The sequence below is a fragment of the Thalassophryne amazonica genome, chromosome 10 (assembly GCF_902500255.1).
Source record: "Thalassophryne amazonica chromosome 10, fThaAma1.1, whole genome shotgun sequence".
NCBI lineage: Eukaryota > Metazoa > Chordata > Actinopteri > Batrachoidiformes > Batrachoididae > Thalassophryne > Thalassophryne amazonica.
In genome coordinates, this window is record NC_047112.1 from 41,043,006 (window position 1) to 41,061,783 (window position 18,778).

An 18,778-nucleotide genomic window follows, 5' to 3' on the forward strand; every position below is an offset into this window, starting at 1 on the left:
CTTGTCCAGCCCCGGCACAACTGCAACTCTGTCACTGAACACTGTTCTCAAGAATCTTCTGATACTGACTGGAATCCATGTAACCCTCAACTTTAACAAGATTCCCAGTACCTGCACTGGCCACACAGCATGATGGGACCACCTCCAAATTTTACTGTAGGTAGCAAGCGTTTTTCTTGGAATGCTATGTTCTTTTTCAGCCATGCATACTGCCCCTTTTTATGTCCAAATAACTCGATTTCAGTTTCATCAGTCCACAGCACCTTATTCCAAAATAAAGCTGGCTTGTCCAAATGTGCTTTAGCATACCTCAAGCAACTGTTTGTGGCATGTATGCAGAAAAGGTTTCCTCTGCATTACAGCATCATACAGCTTCTCTTTGTGCAAAGTGTGCCGTATAGTTGAACGATGCACAGAGACACTATCGGCAGCAAGATCATGTTGTAGGTCTTTGGAGCGGGTCTGTGGGTTGACTATGATGGTTCTCACCATCCTTCACTTCAGCTTACAGTGGGGAAAATAAGTATTTGATCCCCTGTCAGTTTTGCAGGTTTTCCCACCTACAAAGAATGGAAAGGTCTAATTTTTATCATAAGTACACTTCAACTGTGACATACAGAATCTAAAAAAAAAAAAAAAAAAAAAAAATCCAGTAAATCACACTGTATGATTTTTAAATAATTAATCTGCATTTTATTGCATAAAATAGGTATTTGACCCCCAAGAAAAACAGAGCTTAACAATTGGTACAGAAACATTTGTCTGCCATTACAGAGGTCAGACGTTTCCTGTAGTTCTTGACCAAGTTTTCACACACTGCAACAGGGATTTTGGTCCACTCCTCCATACAGATCTTCTCCAAATCTTTCAGGTTTGGAGTTTCGGCTCCCTCCAAAGATTTTTTATTGAGTTCAGGTCTGGAGACTGGCCAGGCCACTCCAGGACCTTGAAATGCTTCTTACGGAGCCCCTCCTTAGTTGCCCTGGCTGTGTGTTTGGGGTCATTATCATGCTGGAAGACCCAGCCATGACCCATCTTCAATGAACTTACTGAAGGAAGGAGGTTGTTTGCCAAAATCTTGCAATACATGACCCCATCCATCCTCCCTTCAATATGGTGCAGTCATCCTGTCCCCTTTGCAGAAGAGCACCCCCAGAGTATGATGTTTCCACCCCCATGCTTCATGGTTGGGATGGTTTTCTTGGGGTTATTCTCATCCTCTAAACATGGTAAGTGGAGTTGATTCCAAAAAGCTCTATTTTGGTCTCATCTGACCACATGACCTTCTCCCATGCCTCCTCTGGATCATCCAGATGGTCACTGGTGAACTTCAAATGGGCCTGGACATGTGCTGGCTTGAGCAGGGGGACCTTACTGCCCTGTAGGATTTTAAACCATGACAGAATCATGTGTTACTAATGTAATATTGACTGTGGTCCCAGCTCTCTTCAGGTCATTGACCAGGTCCTCCTGAATTCTTGCTGGTTGGTAGGGGATCAAATACTTATTTTATGCAATAAAATGCAAATTAATTGTTTAAAAATCATACAATGTGATTTTCTGGATTTTTTTTAGATTCTGTGTCACACAGTTGAAGTGTACCTATGATAAAAATTATAGACCTCTCCATTCTTTGTAGGTGGGAAAACCTGCAAAACTGACAGGGGGTCAAATACTTATTTTCCCCACTGTATCTAAGATTTTTCTTGGCCTGCCACTTCGGGCCTTAATTAATACTATGCCTGCAGTCTTCCATTTCCTCACTATGCTCCTCACAGTGGAAACTGACAGGTGAAATCTCAGATAGCTTTTTGTTTCCTTCCCCTAAACCATAATGTTGAACAATCTGTTTTCAGGTCATTTGAGAGGTGTTTAGAGGTTCCCATGTTGCCACTCATTACAAGCGATGCAAAGAGGGGAAACATTTGCAAATGGCCACCTTAAATACCCTTTATCGTGAGTGGATTCACCTGTGTAAGGAGGTCAAGGGTCAATGAGCTTACCAAACCAATTTTGTATTCCAATAATTAGTGCCAAATGATTCAAATCAATAAAATGACAAGGGTGTCCAAATGTATGCACCTGCCTAATTTTCTTTAAATAATTATTGCACACTTTCTGTAAATACCAGAAACTTCATTTCACTTCTCAAATATCACAGTGTTTGTCTGCTATATGACACATTGAACTGAAATTTCTGATCCAGAGAACCAATGATTTATAAATGAAAATCATGAAAATTATCAGGGTTGCCCAAACTTTTGCATACAACTGTATCTAGTTGAACTTTCAATTCTTCTTCTTGAGAAAATCCGTCTCTATACCATTTCCGGAGAAGCTGTATAACTGGTGATGCAAAATGCAGAACTGGCACAATTTATGCAACTGCAGGCAGAGAATCTGATAACATCTTCAGGGTTGCTTTGTGGCTTTTCTCACTAGTCAACTCATTGCACAGTCACTCAGTTTTTGGGAACTGCCACCTCTGGACAAATTTAACATACAATACCATACTGTTTGTATTTCTTAATAACCGAGGTAATCAAAGTCCAAGACATATTCAGTGTTTATTCAGGGAATGTTCATGCATGCAGACCCCTGACTTGTCTGTAGAATACTGAATGGAAAAGTGGTGGTTTATGTGTTACAGTGCAGCCGGAAACAGCTTCACTTTTTCCACATTTTGTTATGTTACAGCCTTATTTAAAATTTGAGTAAATTAAAAAAAAATTTTGCCTCAAAATTCTATTAACAACACCCCATAATGACAACATGAAAAAATTTTTAAATTTATTTTTACAAATTTCTTAAAAATAAAACTGAGAAATCACACCCTTTGCTCAAAACTCTGTTGATGCAACTTTGGCAGCAATTACAGTCTCAAGTCTTCTTGGATATGATGCCACAAGCTTGGCGCACCTATCTTTGGGCAGTTTTGCACATTCCTCTTTGCAGCACCTCTCACGCTCCATCAGGTTGGATGGGGAGCATTGGTGAACAGTCATTTTCAGATCTCTCCAGAGATGTTCAATCAGCTGAAAGATGAACCATCACTCCAGTCTGAGGTCAAGAGCAGTCTGGAGCAGGTTTTCATCCAGGATGTCTCTGTACATTGCTGCTTTCATCTCTCCTTCAATCCTGATTAGTCTCCCAGTTCCTGCTGCTGATAAACATCCCCACAGCATGATGTGGTCACCACCATGTGCCTTTTGGTAAACTCCAGGTGGGCTGCCATGTGCCTTTTACTAAGGTGTGGCTTCTGTCTGACCTAGGGTCCCTTTATTGAGAGAGTAGCCTCAACTGAGAACATGGCGCCATTTTGGGGCCAAATGTGCTGAACTACTGAATGGAGCTTTTATGTTTTCAACATTTTTTTTATTATCATTTAACCACATACAGCAACAGATCCAGGTACAGGTACTATCAAAATAAATATAAAAATAGTTAAGCTATAAAATTTATGATGATTTATGCTTCTGCAGCTCTGTAATGACGTACGTGACAGTTTTAAAGTTATCCATAGCTGGATTATGCTTTATTCTGGACTAATCTGACCCTTGACAAGATGTTCTTTGTACAACTGTCACCACCAATTCAAAGGTAAGATGTACAATTTCCTCTTTTTCCGAGTCAGTGTTGTAAAGTTGCAGACTTTTCTGCCAAATGTATGTGATCCCGAAATGTAATCAGCGTGCACACTGCAAAAACTATGACAATATGACGGGAGACGGAGTGAAACCAGAAAGTATCAAATCATAGCCTTTTGCTGTGTCTGATTTAACACATGCACGTCACAGTCTGTGCATGGTCTAAAAAATATAAAAATAAAAGGTTGGGCTTTTCATCACGGAAATGACTCCGGTCCAACATGCAAGGGGTTTTTAATGAAAATGCATTGCAATGGGATGGGACATTTTGTCTGATGTGAGTGAAAATCTGTTATACAAAATACGGTATATACGGTGTTTATTACATGGAAAATAAAATGGGACTTTTTTGTCCGGTGACTGCGAATATCCGGTTTATACGACAATTTCGGTAAATTTTACTGTACATGGGACTGAAGAATAAATTTACCTCTCAAAACTTTATGACATCCCACATGGCTGACTTTATTTTCCCAAATTTTTTCTTCTCTTCGGATATGAAGGGAATCTGTACATCTTGAAGCCCTTGTTGTGTTTATTTGTGCATCCAAATGCACAACAACCCGGCATTTTCAGCGAATAAATAAATAAAATAACTGGATTTACATGCAGGCAGCTTAACAGCGAACTCTATTTGAGATGAGATATACTTTATTGATCTCACAGTGGAGAAATTATGTTTACACTCTAGTTACCTCAGACAGCAATTAGTCCTCAATTATTACTTGTTTACCGTAATAATGGCACACATCAGAATTAAAGACAGCACATACACATCTGACATTGTTTATGTGCACAAAATTTGAAGAAGTCCGTTATCCGAATTGAGGCAAGTTGGAGAAGGTCACGCAGCAACCCTGAGTTGCGCCATGTCAGCTTGGGGTGGGGGGACCAGCTGCAGCTAAAACTGTGCCACCCCCGCAGAAGGGAAGGGATGATGCGAGCAGAAGCCGTAGTAGGGGTGTGTGTGATGGGGGTGGGGGGGGATGCTTCAGTCCTGTGAAACAGTTTGTCTTTGCGAGTTGAGATAAGAAGACAGCCGAATGTTCACCAAGGCCAAAGACATTCCTCCAATTTGTCCTTCAGGCCTGATAAGCCTGCCGTGTTGTGGTTGAGCAGTGAAAAGCACTTCACTTCACTTGAACAACCAAATACCAATTATGAATTAAGAATATTCCCAATTATGAATTAAGAATATTCCCCGGCCTCCGGAATCTTCACCTTCATCTACAAGGTGTGCATCTGCTCCAAGACATCATCCAATTTGCATCTGAGTTCAAGAGTCATTGCAGTCTGAGAATGCACAGCCTTGCCCACCTCGTTAATCATGACAGACAAGTGAGGGGCCGTGGTTTTTGATGCCGCCGTCTTGACAAGTTTCCGGTAGATCAGGGCAGCACATAAGCCAGAAAGTACCAGCCCTGCTACCATAACACCACAACCCCCAGGAGTCGAGAACATAGCCCGCAGGATACATTCCATCTGGGCAGGTAGGATCCCCCAGTCCTGACCTTCTTGTACAAAAGATGGTATCAATAGCGTTCAGAGACCAGCTGATCAATTCCATGGTTAATCCAATAGTAGTCCAACAGATCCAGTATCCAATATAATTTGAGGAATTCACAGTCTGGTGAAGTAGGGACTAGTAGGGAAGGTTAAAGCAGAGAGCAGAGGTAAGGGAGAGTGGAGGAGATGCGACCGCCCTCGGAGTCCCAAGCTGGCATTTTGGCCCCAAGATGGCACTACGAGTCACGTGACAGTTTTTTTTCCCTGACATGTCATGCTGCTACTCTCTGAAAAAGGCACTCTAGTCTGGTCACTCCACCATACAGGCCTGATTGGTGGATTGTTGCAGAGATGGTTCTCCTTCTGGAAGGATCTCCTCTCTCCAAAGTGGAATGCTAGAGCTCTGACAGAGTGACCATCGGGTTCTTGGTAACCTCCTTGACTAAGGCCCTTCTCCCCTGATTGCTCAGTTTACACGGGCAGCCAGCTCTAGGGAGAGCCCTGGTGGATCTGAACTTCTTCCATTTACGGAGGCCACTGTGCTCATCGGGACCTTCAAAGCGACAGAAATGTTTCTGTACCCTTCCCCAGATTTGTGCCTCAAGACAATCCTGTCTCAGAGGTCTACACACAATTCCTTTGACTTCATGCTTGGTTTGTGCTCTGACATGCACTGTCAACTGCGGGACCTTATATGTAGACAGGTGTGTGTCTTTCCAAATCATGTCCAATCAACTGAATTTACCCCAGGTGGACTCCAGCTAAGCTGTAGAAACATTTCAAGGATGATCAGTGGAGACAGGATGCACCTGAGCTCAATTTTGAGCTTTATGGCAAAGGCTGATTTCTTCATTTTCTTATTTTTAATAAATTTGCAAAAATCTAAAAGCTTTTTTCCACACTATCATTGTGGGGTATTGTCTGTAGAATTTTGAGGAAAAAAAATGAACTTCATCCATTTTGGAATAAGGCTGTAGCATAAAATGTGGAGAAAGGTGTATACTAAAGGGGGCACTTACTTATTCATACCATCATTTTGGCTTTTAGATTTTTATTTCTTTTAATTCATGATGTAAATATTACTTTTCACTATGAGCTTAAAAGGCATTATTTTACAAATTTTTATATAAAATGCCAGATTTTTTTTTCCCTAATCTCAAACATTTTAACATGCAAAAGCTCAAGGTTGCTCAAACCTTTTCACATCACTGCATAACCTTGTCGGTGACCATTTTTATGATGGTGTTTCCCACTGTCTGTATGTAACAGCAACTGGTGTGGCTATACGTTGAACAAATGCAACTTGTACATCATAATAAAATGCACAATGAAACTGGATCAGACAGCTGGGCAGCATCAAGTGCCAAGTTCGGGTGCTCTGGATTTATGACCATTCTGATGGCAATGGTGGAAATAACAGACCAGGCAACAAATGCCCGAAGCTGTAGCTTTGCTAGCAGCTACTGTTGACATTATGGTATTTAAAAAGAAACGAACAAACAAAAAAGAAAAACCGTGGTACACACAATGACTTGTGCACATGAGGAAATTTGAGGTGTGTTTGACTGCTTAAAACATTAACTCTAGATTGACAGCAGTCTCACATCTCACACAACCAGAGGAAGGATTGCACTGGGTCTCGGCCCCCGTGTGATAGATGTGGCTTTTTTTACACTCTTGGTTTTGGGCCGTTTCATCCTGTAAGGTGAAATAGATCTTTCCAAGGTAGTCCAAACTTTTTCTGAGCTTTAAAAAAAAAGTTAACACATTCCAAATGGTCAGTAAGTAGCTGGGACAGCCTATGATCTCATGAAGGAAATAAGGATGACACTAAGCATCTGAATTAATTAGAGGCTATACTGCATAAACTATAGTGTTATGGTAACAAATAAATAAATAAATAAATATAAAAAAAACAAAACAATTTTGGAGGCTCTTACTTTCTTGTTCCTGGAGGTTGTAGGCCAGACAGTGATCTTCCAGCACTGCAAAGTCTCGGCACACTGTGGGGGAAACACAAAACAAGAACAAACAAAGGAGACTGAAATGGAAAATGTGCCGAGACATCTTGTTTATATAACAACTAAGAGGGAAGCAGAGGAACAAAGGTCCAGGACCAGTGTCAATGTGATGTTTGCAGACTGAAAATTGAGATTGCGTTTCAATTAACCACTTTAGAGATATACTTTGATCAATTCTTCCCTCTGCATCATGTAAGAAATTAAATTATGACATATTCAAATGGTTCTTCGTAGGTCAAAACCTGTGCATTGCAGCAGAACACAGGCTACTGTTTGACATGTGGAGAAAATTATGTTTGATGTGACACCGAATATTAATTTGAATATTTACAATTTAATAGACCTTAAAAAAAAAAAAAAAAAAAATTCCAACAGAACTGACACTACAGTACTGATTTAAACTAGTTTTCTGCCATCTTCTTCCATGACTGTCAGTATGCTTATGCAAAACTGAAAACCATCCACATTTTTAAACATGTAGCTGTTTAGAGAGATGATTGTCCACAATTTACAACATCTGCCACAGAGGGATTTGTTAGCACTCACGATTTGTTGTCTGCAACAGCAATGACATACATGTTTCTGACAAATTAAACACTGGACCAAACTCTGGAAATACTTTTACACAGGATATTTTGGGGTTGACAAGGTTTCACAATTCAAACATCTGTCAAGTGCTTGAGGGCAGCATCTGTCTATGCGTGTATGAAGTGAAACTGTGAATCAGGAACCATTAGGAGTCTAAACATAGATTCTCTAAGGGGTGCAGTTTTAATTTCAACATGGTCCACCCATGAGGAAGGCATGAATAAAAATGTATACACACTTGATAGTCCCAAAAAACACACTGATTATATGAGTCGATAAGAAGTAAAACATAAAAGGTGTGTAAAGCCAACGGGGGAGTAGGCACGCAAAGCAACAGCTGAAAGTTGTGCTTCTGTATCCCTGAAACACCCACTGATCAGCTATACAGTCACAGCTGTCTATTTTATGACAGAAAGCTTTTTTATTTGGTCAGTTATGACAAATACAGCAATTCTGATCATCAAATATATAATATCTCATAATCACTGTTATTAACCTGTAAGAAACTGAAGTTTATGGTTAATTTTCTATCGCTCAACATTTTCTGAACACTGAACTTTCTAATTGTCATTTGAGCTTTCACTATTAGTGATATTGTGAGAGTGCCACCATTACTCATTATGGAAAGAACGGCTGTGCAGTAGAGTGGCATAATATGGAACTACAATCTGTCACATAAACGCCACACAGCGCCAGCACACTTCCGTCTGACACGCTCTGAAGTGAAGCAGTGAGCTAATCTTTCCTGCAATATTCACAATCTATCAGTCTGCCAAAACTGGTGTTCACAGACAGCTAACACACTATCTGGACATCTAAGAATTTTTCCACAGCTGTAAGTCGCTGGAAAAGAGATGCACTCTGTATGGTTCAATCAACATGGAATACCGCAGAAAGGAACATTCAGCTGCAAAGCAAGATTCAGAAATTATATTAGAATATTTGTTCTGCAGTGTCATTAGGAAGCGAGGACACACGCACAGACACACACACACTCACTCTCTCTCGGCTCACATAAAGATCACTTCATCCACATGAAAAATACCCAGAGCCAACAGCTACGTGTTAGCGCATAGGACTGGATCTAATTATTATTATATTCCTTCCATATCATTTTGTTGATTATTCCTCAATGTATCATTTTGACTGTAAGAATAACTGAACTTTTATAGAGATCAAGAGAGCATATTCAAATATGTTTTATTAGACAAACCAGCCAAAAACAAATATATTGCAGTTTCAGTGATGGACAACAAAGCACCAAATCCTCACACTGCAGAAAGTGGAAACAGAGAATTATTAGCATACATAACTGAAAAATATAAAGAGGATTTTTTAAAGACTCAGGCAGTGAGATGGGTACTGATAAGATTTTATTGATATCAATGCCATTACCGATTCCGCTTATTGAGCCGATTCTTCATCGATTCTGCTTATCAATACCGCCTGTGAATTTTCTGTGTACAAAAAATAGGCTTTAGAGGTTTTCTGTGTTAACAACATTTTATCGAGTCTTAAAGTAAATAAATATGAAATTGGTCACTAGATCTTAGATCTCTGGACATAAATAAAATCTCTTCATGGTCACTGGATCCTAGATCTCTGGGACAGGTTCATCCAGGGGTCAGCAAGACCTTATTAAGACATCATTTTGGTGATTAGGGATGTCCTCATGTATTATAATAAACATTCCAGAGAAAGACAAAAGCTTCTCAGAATTTAGAAGAATAGGCCTGGAAGAAGTTTCTGTTGAAAGTATTTTAGACATAGGATCAGCAGGATAGGTCAATTGAAAACATAAAATTGTCCAAGTCTCCCTTGTAAAAGAGATCTTGATCTCAATGGTTAAATAAAGATTAAATTAAAGTGGGAGGAGGAAGTGTTGGCTTTTTAAATACTTGACAGACACGGGACTTGAGAAGATTTAGTACGGCTATAACGGACTGATGCTGAAGGTGGCAGCAATGCAATAATAAGGCTGCCATTAAACGCCACAGAAGAAGAGAGGGTACGTTTGGTTTATATCACAGCAGCGCGTTTTGAGGTCGGAGCGCGTTTCTGCATTCACAAAATGCCTCAAGAAATGACAAAAAATGCATAAAGGTACTTAATTTACTCATATTTGTTGTCAGTCTGGGTAAATCATCGGATTCAGACCCACTGATTGTGCAGCTAATCTCGTTTCCTCAGCGGAGCGTGCGCGAGACAAAAACAAACGTGTTTTCGTCATGGCGAGTGGTTACAGCTATCTCTGACCATCAGCTAGCTCCAGCGTAATGTAAACTGAAGAACCGATAAGGGAAATGTTAAGCAAAAAGGCTACTAATGTCAGTGGATTGAATAATTTCTTATTGATTCTTAACAGGAACCGGTTTTCGATACCCATCCAATTCGATTTTAATTTATGTAGATTATATAGGGCCAAATCACAACAAAGCTGCCTCAAGATGCTTCAAACAAGTAAGGTCTAACCTTACCAACACCTAGAGCAAGCACACAGGCGACATGGTAAGGAAAAACTCCCTCTGTTGATAATGAGGAAGAAACCTCAGGCAGACCAGACTCAGAGGGGTGACCCACTGCTTAGGCCATTCTAACAGTTACAAGATTTTGCAAAGTTTTACAAAACATAACGTACCCATCCCTATATATAACTGTCTCAGACTTCAGGTCTATGGGGTACGTAAAAGATCCTAAAATTCTCTGTCCACATAATAAAACTCACTCCCAGATGAGCCAATTCCTTTAGTGCCAATACTTGTCTTCTTAAACATGCGCCCATCTTCATTTTGATGGATGTCAATCTATGACAGGAATTTCAGAAGATTTCAATATTTTGGCACAAGCTGAGGGACCTGCAAATAACATTTTTTGCAGGGCTAAAATGAAGTTGGACAATGAATTAAGAACTGAGCTATTTCAATTTCAAAAGACACTAAAAAAGTCTAATTTTGACCATCAAGAAAAGGACCCATCAAGAAAACGCAATTCATTAGGGATGAATAAGTTTAGATAAAAAAAAAAAAAAAAAAATCTATCAATTCCACAAAAAATCTGACAATTTTCCACAAAATAACAGCTTTAAAAAAAAAAACATTTAGGCAAACCTGAAGGGGTCATATATCACCCTTAATCTTGAAAAGAAAGACAAAAAAGGGCAATAGCCACATTTGAAGATACTAGGGGCGCTGTGGTAGGTCACTTGTGCGCACTTGCAGCTTTTGTGATACCCAGATGTAAAAGCTGAGAACTGTGCAATTTTGGGATATCCGGAGCTCTGATGTCCGGTTCGTTATGGGACATTTCTGCCAAAGAAATGGCAGATTACACTTAAATTTTATCAATCTTTTGAAAGATTTAGATTGTAGACATGCCTGGGTATAACTGTTGGGCATCTGACTGCAAATCAGACACAAGCAAACAAAAAGAATCAACAAGAAAACAGGCCTCCCAAAGTACAGATGGCTTCAAGTAGTTATATTTCACCCATTTCCACACAAAACTCAGCAAGCTAAATTAAGATCTCAATGGGTGAAGATGTGTCATAGAGGCTGACAAAAAGCCAACTTACAATTCTAGAGTCTGCTTATTACATTTTACTTGTGGTGTCAGCACATCGGAACAATGCCTAGTCTATGATGTTGGTATTCCCATTCCTGATTGTAGTCTTCTCTCGTTGGTAGGCCAATGTCGTCTACTCTCTCCACCAAATCCAACAGCTCGTTTTCTATAACCCGTGGTCGAAACATTCCCATCTTTATAATACTCTCTGATGCTTTTAATCATCTGTTTCTCGGCCATGGCATTACTTCGACTACCTAAACACAGATTCGAAATGGCGTTCTGGCTTGTTGTGCCCAGCCAGGTGCGTTGGTGGCGCCAGCACCTCTAGTATCTTCAAATGCAGCTATTAATCCATTATGAAAATATTTGTTGAATTGTTTTCTGTCAGTTAATTCTTTCATTTTAATGTTCAATACCTGTGAAAACTAATTTTCAAATATCAGCGATGAGCGTAAAAACACCCAAGACTAAAGAAAACACAAACAACAACACCACCACCAAAACCAGATGAGCGGTTCAGACTGTCTGGCTGCTGTAGATGGAGGATAAAGAGCTTACTGAGGGCAGGGTTCAGATGAACAGATGCAGGGAGAAGGAAGGTGAGACCTCCTCAAACCCCCCACTGTATTCAACCATATGTCTAATCTCTTTAGCCAAGAAACACAAGCTTTTCTACAGTTGACATAAGGACACCCGATACCCCAAACCATCTGGATTTGTCTGACAACAACTTATGTATCTTTTTTCTTTTAATGTTGCTGTTGTTGGTCTTTCGGCTGCCAATTTGGTTGTTCAGAGTCACCACAGCAGATCCAGTACAGATCCGCATTGGGATTCGGCACAGGTTTTTCACCAGATGTCCTTCCTGGTGCAACTTTAGTTCAACGTAATGAAACACACACCCTGGTCTTTCAAAAGGGTCTAGCAGCCGAGTACTAATCAGGACCAACACTGCTTCACTTCTGACTGCTGGACAGGATCAGGCGTACACAAAAAGACTGGCTGCATGTGTTTTTTTGTTGTTGTTGTTGCTGCTGTTTTAATGTTGCAAAATGCGGTACTTTAAGTCTGACTTAAACTTTCAAGTTTTTATGCTACTGTTCACTCAATCAGACCCATCATGAGTTGTGCATTTGTCAGGTTAGATTTGCAAGGTCATATTACATTTGTGCAAATACTAAGACTGCAACTAATGACTACTTGCACAATTAATTATTCTGTCAATTATTTTAATTAATCATCAGTGTATATGGTGACATAAAATGGCAAAAAAAAAAAGTTGATCAGTAGCTCACAGACCCAAGATGACATCCTTAAATATCTTGTTTTATCCTTAACCCAACAATATTCCATTCATCACCTGAAAGGAGTAAAGAAATTAGGAGTGAAACCAGAAAATATTCACACTAAAACAGTTGAAACCAGAAAATTTGGACTTAAAATATACTCAAAACAATTAATCTATTATGAAAATAGCTGCCAATTATTTATCCCGAAGAAAATTATTTTTCCAGAGTACAGAAACGGTAAACAACGCGAAATGACTTGAAGACCTTTGCACAAGATGTTTGACAATATTGCACGTAACTCTGAATAATTCTGTTCATTATGTATTCATCCTGCAGAAGGGGGAGGAATTATACAGTCTGATTTTCACAGGTAGGAAAGACCTCCTGTGGCGTTCTGTGGTGCATCTCGGTGGTCTCAGTCTATAGCTGAAGGTGCTCTGACTGGAAGTCAGTGTGGCATGCAGGAGATGGGAGGAGTTGTCCAGCATGCTTAACAGTTTCCTCAACATCCTCCTCTCTGACACCTCCACCACAAACTCCAGCTCAACCCCCAGGACAGAGCCAGCGCTCCTGATGAGCTTGTTGAGTTGTTCATGTCAGCTGCCTTCAGCCTGGTGCCCCAGCAAACTACAGTGTAGAAGATGATGTTGGAGACCACCGAGCAATAAAACATCTGCAACATAGTTCTGTAGACTTTGAAAGATCTGAGCTTCCTGAGGAAGTGCAGTTGGCTCTGACCTTTCTTATGTTTTGGCGTGAGTATATGTCACTTACGGTGAAATGTCGGATCCAAAGGCGAGAATTTGTACTTCCGCAACTGGCCGCCAGATGAAAAAAAGTTTGGGCTGTATTGCTTTCTATTGAAATCAGCTGGTTTTGTTTTGTCTCTAGTTTGATTTGACCAGGTGACAGCTTTCATTGCCTGGAACAATGAGATTTATACACCAAGCTGACCTGAAATGAACCACTGTACATTAAATTGACTTTATTGATGAGTCTGATCCCTTTGAAAAGTGATCAAATTACATGTATTTGTATTGAGCTCTGCAATGTTTTCATCGGCCAAAAATGGCCACCAAAGGACGTTCGGGTAAAGTCTGCGCATAGCCGGACAACCGTCCTGAATTAGGCCGGACACCTATCTCTCTCTCATAGCCTGATTGGTTGGCGGCCAAGACGCTGACGTCAGCTTCATTTTGGTGTGGCGCGAGGGCTGCTCTCCTACTGGTCATTTAGGAGAGGGAATTCCTACTCCTAAATGGCGGCCAGTATCCAGCCTAATTCAGGCCGATTGTCGGGCTAGTCTGTGCCAACCCATACACAGCATGTGTTTACAGTCCAGTCCAGTTTGTTTTCTATGTGGACACCCATAAAATGTCTCTTTTGGTGTGATTACTGCACACAGCAAAAAGTCCCAACACCAGTAGACTGAGAGCGGAATTACGTCACAAGGAATTATGGGTCCCTGAAACAGAACTCCAACTGATCACGTGACCAGGAGGTTCCTGAAGCACTGCTTCGAATATGTGAAATCAATGCGACATTTGGAACGAAAACCTGCAGACTGATGGCCCTTCAGCACAAGATTTATGGAAACCAGTACTTTGTGTTCATAATAAATTCATAGTTTAAGCTGACACTCAGAACTCCAACCATACTGGCGTTATGACATTTTCTAGCAGCAACCAATGTGTTCCCACTCTTCCACATATGTGGAACATGAAGACAGATAAGACAAAACTGCGTTTTGTTTTTTAAACAACGTACATCTTTGAAACGCTGACAGAAAACCAGGCAGTAGTCTAGAATATGTTAGCTAACATCGAACTAGCATGAAGCGCTAATAAAACAGCTACTTTCAGGCCAATAAAATAACCCCCCGTCACGTTAGCTGGACCCAAAATCACTAACTCAGTCAACATATTAACCAACAAACGTGTTAGTGATGTTATTACCCTCTTTCACTCCAGGGAGTTTATTCTTGTCGATGCTAAACTCAGCCATGTTGTCAACAAAAATAAGTAAAAGCGTTGACGCGGAATTACACTTCCGTGTGTCTTCTAAAGGTTAAGCGGAGACTGATTGATGGTCTTTGCTCACAGAACCGAGGGATGGTTTTGATTTGACTTCTGTACGCAGACGATCCGTCTCCAGTGTGACGATCAGCGGACGTGTCAGATTTTTCTACGAGCAATTCCCTGACCCTTATTTTACACTTGGTCCGTCAAGTCAGACACAATACAAGCACACGCTCCTAACACCAATATCAAAATAAAAGACTCCAAAGCAGTGTTGGAATTCCAATTTTTTGTGCTGCGTTTCAAAATATTTAAAAAAACATAGTAAATTCATCCGAAAAGAAACACCTATTTTTAAATTAAGTTGAGAAGCAAATTTCTTGACCTTGAGCCCAATAACATTGACCTTTGCCACAATGAACCCTTGGAAGGGTAATTCCAGGGTCAGCCTTCAATGTCTAGAACTCACAACTATACAATAAGGCAGAAAGCACCAGGACCTTAAAGTTTTGGGTGGTGGATCTTTGTTCTCAAATATATCAACATCTCAAAACACCTTTGTCCAGTGACCTCATGACTCCATAAACTTTTGCCAAGTGTCTCTGATGTCAAAGACTGAGGACCCAGAGACATGAACATCACTGCAGTGATAAGTGAATCGCTCTACCAGTTTCACACCGCACAGACATAGAGTCTAGGCTGAGTCCAGGCAGTCATTTAAAGATTGAATTTCTGACTTGATCCAGGAAAAATCCAAACCGATCTAAGTGGAATATTGGAGACCCTGAAGGTTACTTGAGATTGTATTGGAAGTGTTTAATTAAAATCGGAGGATACTCTGAATATCATCAAGAGGAGTCATAGGGTAAACTTAGAATAGAATAACTGTCTCTGCCAACAAAGTTGGGTGAAGGTTATATTTTTGCCCCTGCTTGTTTGTTTGTCTGTTTGTTTATGAACAGCCCGGAACCTACAATTTTCATCTATCGTTATGAAATTTTTACAGAGGATTCATGTCCTGGCAAGACTTGATTAAATTTTCAAGGTCAAAGGTCAAAGTCAGGAAAAATCTTGGAAAACTGGAGAAATCCATATCCTTTAACATTGAGCAAATTTACAAAAATTCATAACTATTTAAAAAGATCAAATGACTTTCATATTTGAGAGCATTGTGTAGGATGATATCCCTTATCAACTGATAAAGTTTGAACTGAATCTGATTCTGATTACAGATTTTGTTGCCATTTAAATTTAACATTGAAAACTCCATGTAATGTATATTTTACATTATTTTTTAACCGAATGTGCCCCAATCACTGCCATATTTGAAAGTGAGGTGCAGACTGACACACTCACGATTGCTTAACAAAGTTTGATGCGTATCTGATCCGGATTGTGGATTTTGTGGACGTTTGAATTTAATAATGAAAAAGCCTATTTGGTGTACATTTTGTATTATATCTCGATCAAAAGTGCTTCAGTCACTCTCATTTTTCTGTTATGGATTTACCTATACCACCACAATTGGATGGTGGTTTCAGTTTTATGCCTGTCTATCTTCCAGTTATCAGTCAGAAATCAAGTGCCAAAAAGCAATGACAAATTTGTGCATAGCAAAGATAACCAATGTTCTGTGAGAATTATCTGAAAAAGAACTCATAAACCGAAAAAGTTGGACCCCCCCAAACCAAAAACAATCTTTGATTCAAAATATACTAAATGTACATCCTCCTGACATTTGATCACATCTAATTTAGCTTGTGAAAAGCCACTTCTAGCAGGACTTTGACGTTGAAAATTTATTCCAATGTAAGGTTTGCGCTTTACGAGCGCCGTGCTCCAGTTACTACTTTAACAGCCTTTGAACAGGGTCATGCTTTTTTGCTTTTTAATTTGGAAGGGATTTCCGGATGTTTCTGGTGTAAATGCTGTTAGTTTTGGCTAACTTGACAGCCCCAGAGGGACTGCAACCAGCTGCAGCTACAATCTGCTTTACAACAGATTGCACGCGCACAGCTCATTCTGGGTCAAATCTGTGCTCCAAATGAATGTTAGACTTAAGACACTGCGTACGCACGATTTATGCTAAAATGGTCTAATAGAGGCCAGAGCAGTAATATAAATACGTTTGTGTACTTTCCCCCACCCCGCGTCATCTCTGGCGCATTCATACAGTCACGTGACATAACAGCAGCTGGTATGCTGATTATGCTAATATGAGTGCTCCCCCTAGTGTCTGCGATTTACAATTGCAGGCACTTGCCTCACTTTTTAAAAGCAGAAGATCAAAAAGTTGAGCATAAACTTTTCCAAAGTGGGTTTTCCAGTTCTCACAACTGAGGTATGTTCTCTTGCTGTTACATTTCACATGCTGGCGTTAGCATCATGGAGCCAGACGAATGTAGTAGACCGACAACCGGCCTGAATTAGGCCGGATACCGGCCGCCATTTAGGAGTAGGACTTCCCACTCCTAAACAACCAATACCAGAGCAGCATCTCGGCCGCCAACCAATCACGGGCTAGGAAAGACAGCTAGGTGTCCGGCCTAATTCAGGCCGGTCGTCGGGCACACGCAATACTAAAGACTTAAATTGAAACTGAAACAAAGCAAAGGTCACAGCCAATAAATCTAGGCCACCAGAAGTCCCACGGGGAAGCATTCAGGACATAACCTGGTTATTTCACATAGAAGCTTTGCTGGATATTTCAGACAAAACTCATAAAGCTATGATTTGGCAGTTGTCAGTACTCACATTAGTTACAGTTACAGCAGCTTTAGTAAGTTTGCCAGATTGATTGAGTCAGAGGTGATATTAACATTTGGATCAATATATACATTTTTTTTCTAGTTGTAATTCAGAAATTCCGAGTTCCCAATTTCATTTGATTAACTCACTACAACCCCTGGCAAAAATTATGGAATCACCGGCCTCGGAGGATGTTCATTCAGTTGTTTAATTTTGTAGAAAAAAAGCAGATCACAGACATGACACAAAACTAAAGTCATTTCAAATGGCAACTTTCTGGCTTTAAGAAACACTATAAGAAATCAAGAAAAAAAGATTGTGGCAGTCAGTAACGGTTACTTTTTTAGACCAAGCAGAGGAAAAAAATATGGAATCACTCAATTCTGAGGAAAAAATTATGGAATCACCCTGTAAATTTTCATCCCCCAAATTAACACCTGCATCAAATCAGATCTGCTCATTGACATTGACCCTATGTGTCTTTTTGCAAGGAATGTTTTTGCAGTTTTTGCTCTATGGCAAGATGCATTATCATCTTGAAAAATGATTTCATCATCCCCAAACATCCTTTCAATTGTCCAAAATATCAACGTAAGCTTGTGCATTTATTGATGATGTAATGACAGCCATCTCCCCAGTGCCTTTACCTGACATGCAGCCCCATATCATCAATGACTGTGGAAATTTACATGTTCTCTTCAGGCAGTCATCTTTATAAATCTCATTGGAATGGCACCAAACAAAAGTTCCAGCATCATCACCTTGCCCAATGCAGATTCGAGATTCATCACTGAATATGACTTTCATCCAGTCATCCACAGTCCACGATTGCTTTTCCTTAGCCCATTGTAACCTTGTTTTTTTCTGTTTAGGTGTTAATGATGCCTTTCGTTTAGCTTTTCTGTATGTAAATCCCATTTCCTTTTCTTACAGTTCGGTCACAGACGTTGACTCCAGTTTCCTCCCATTCGCTCCTCATTTGTTTTGTTGTACATTTTTCGATTTTTGAGACATATTGCTTTAAGTTTCCTGTCTTGACGCTTTGATGTCTTCCTTGGTCTACCAGTATGTTTGCCTTTAACAACCTTCCCATGTTGTTTGTATTTGGTCCAGAGTTTAGACACAGCTGACTGTGAACAACCAACATCTTTTGCAACATTGCGTGATGATTTACTCTCTTTTAAGAGTTTGATAATCCTCTCCTTTGTTTCAATTGACATCTCTCGTGTTGGAGCCATGATTCATGTCAGTCCACTTGGTGCAACAGCTCTCCAAGGTGTGTTCACTCCTTTTTAGATGCAGACTAACGAGCAGATCTGATATGATGCAGGTGTTAGTTTTGGGGATGAAAATTACAGGGTGATTCCATAATTATTTCCTCAGAATTGAGTGATTCC

General features: G+C 40.1%; 1 protein-coding gene across 1 annotated transcript in view; it reads right to left on the minus strand.

Annotated features, from left to right (window-relative positions):
* The window catches only part of ccdc50 (coiled-coil domain containing 50), a 77,421-nt gene extending 62,579 nt beyond the window's left edge, over positions 1-14,842 (minus strand). The window contains 2 exon segments of the mRNA XM_034179892.1: positions 7,094-7,156; positions 14,571-14,842. Of these exon segments, the coding sequence (XP_034035783.1) occupies positions 7,094-7,156; positions 14,571-14,619 (112 nt within the window). The 5' untranslated portion in view covers positions 14,620-14,842.
* Positions 14,843-18,778: the final 3,936 nt, after the last annotated feature.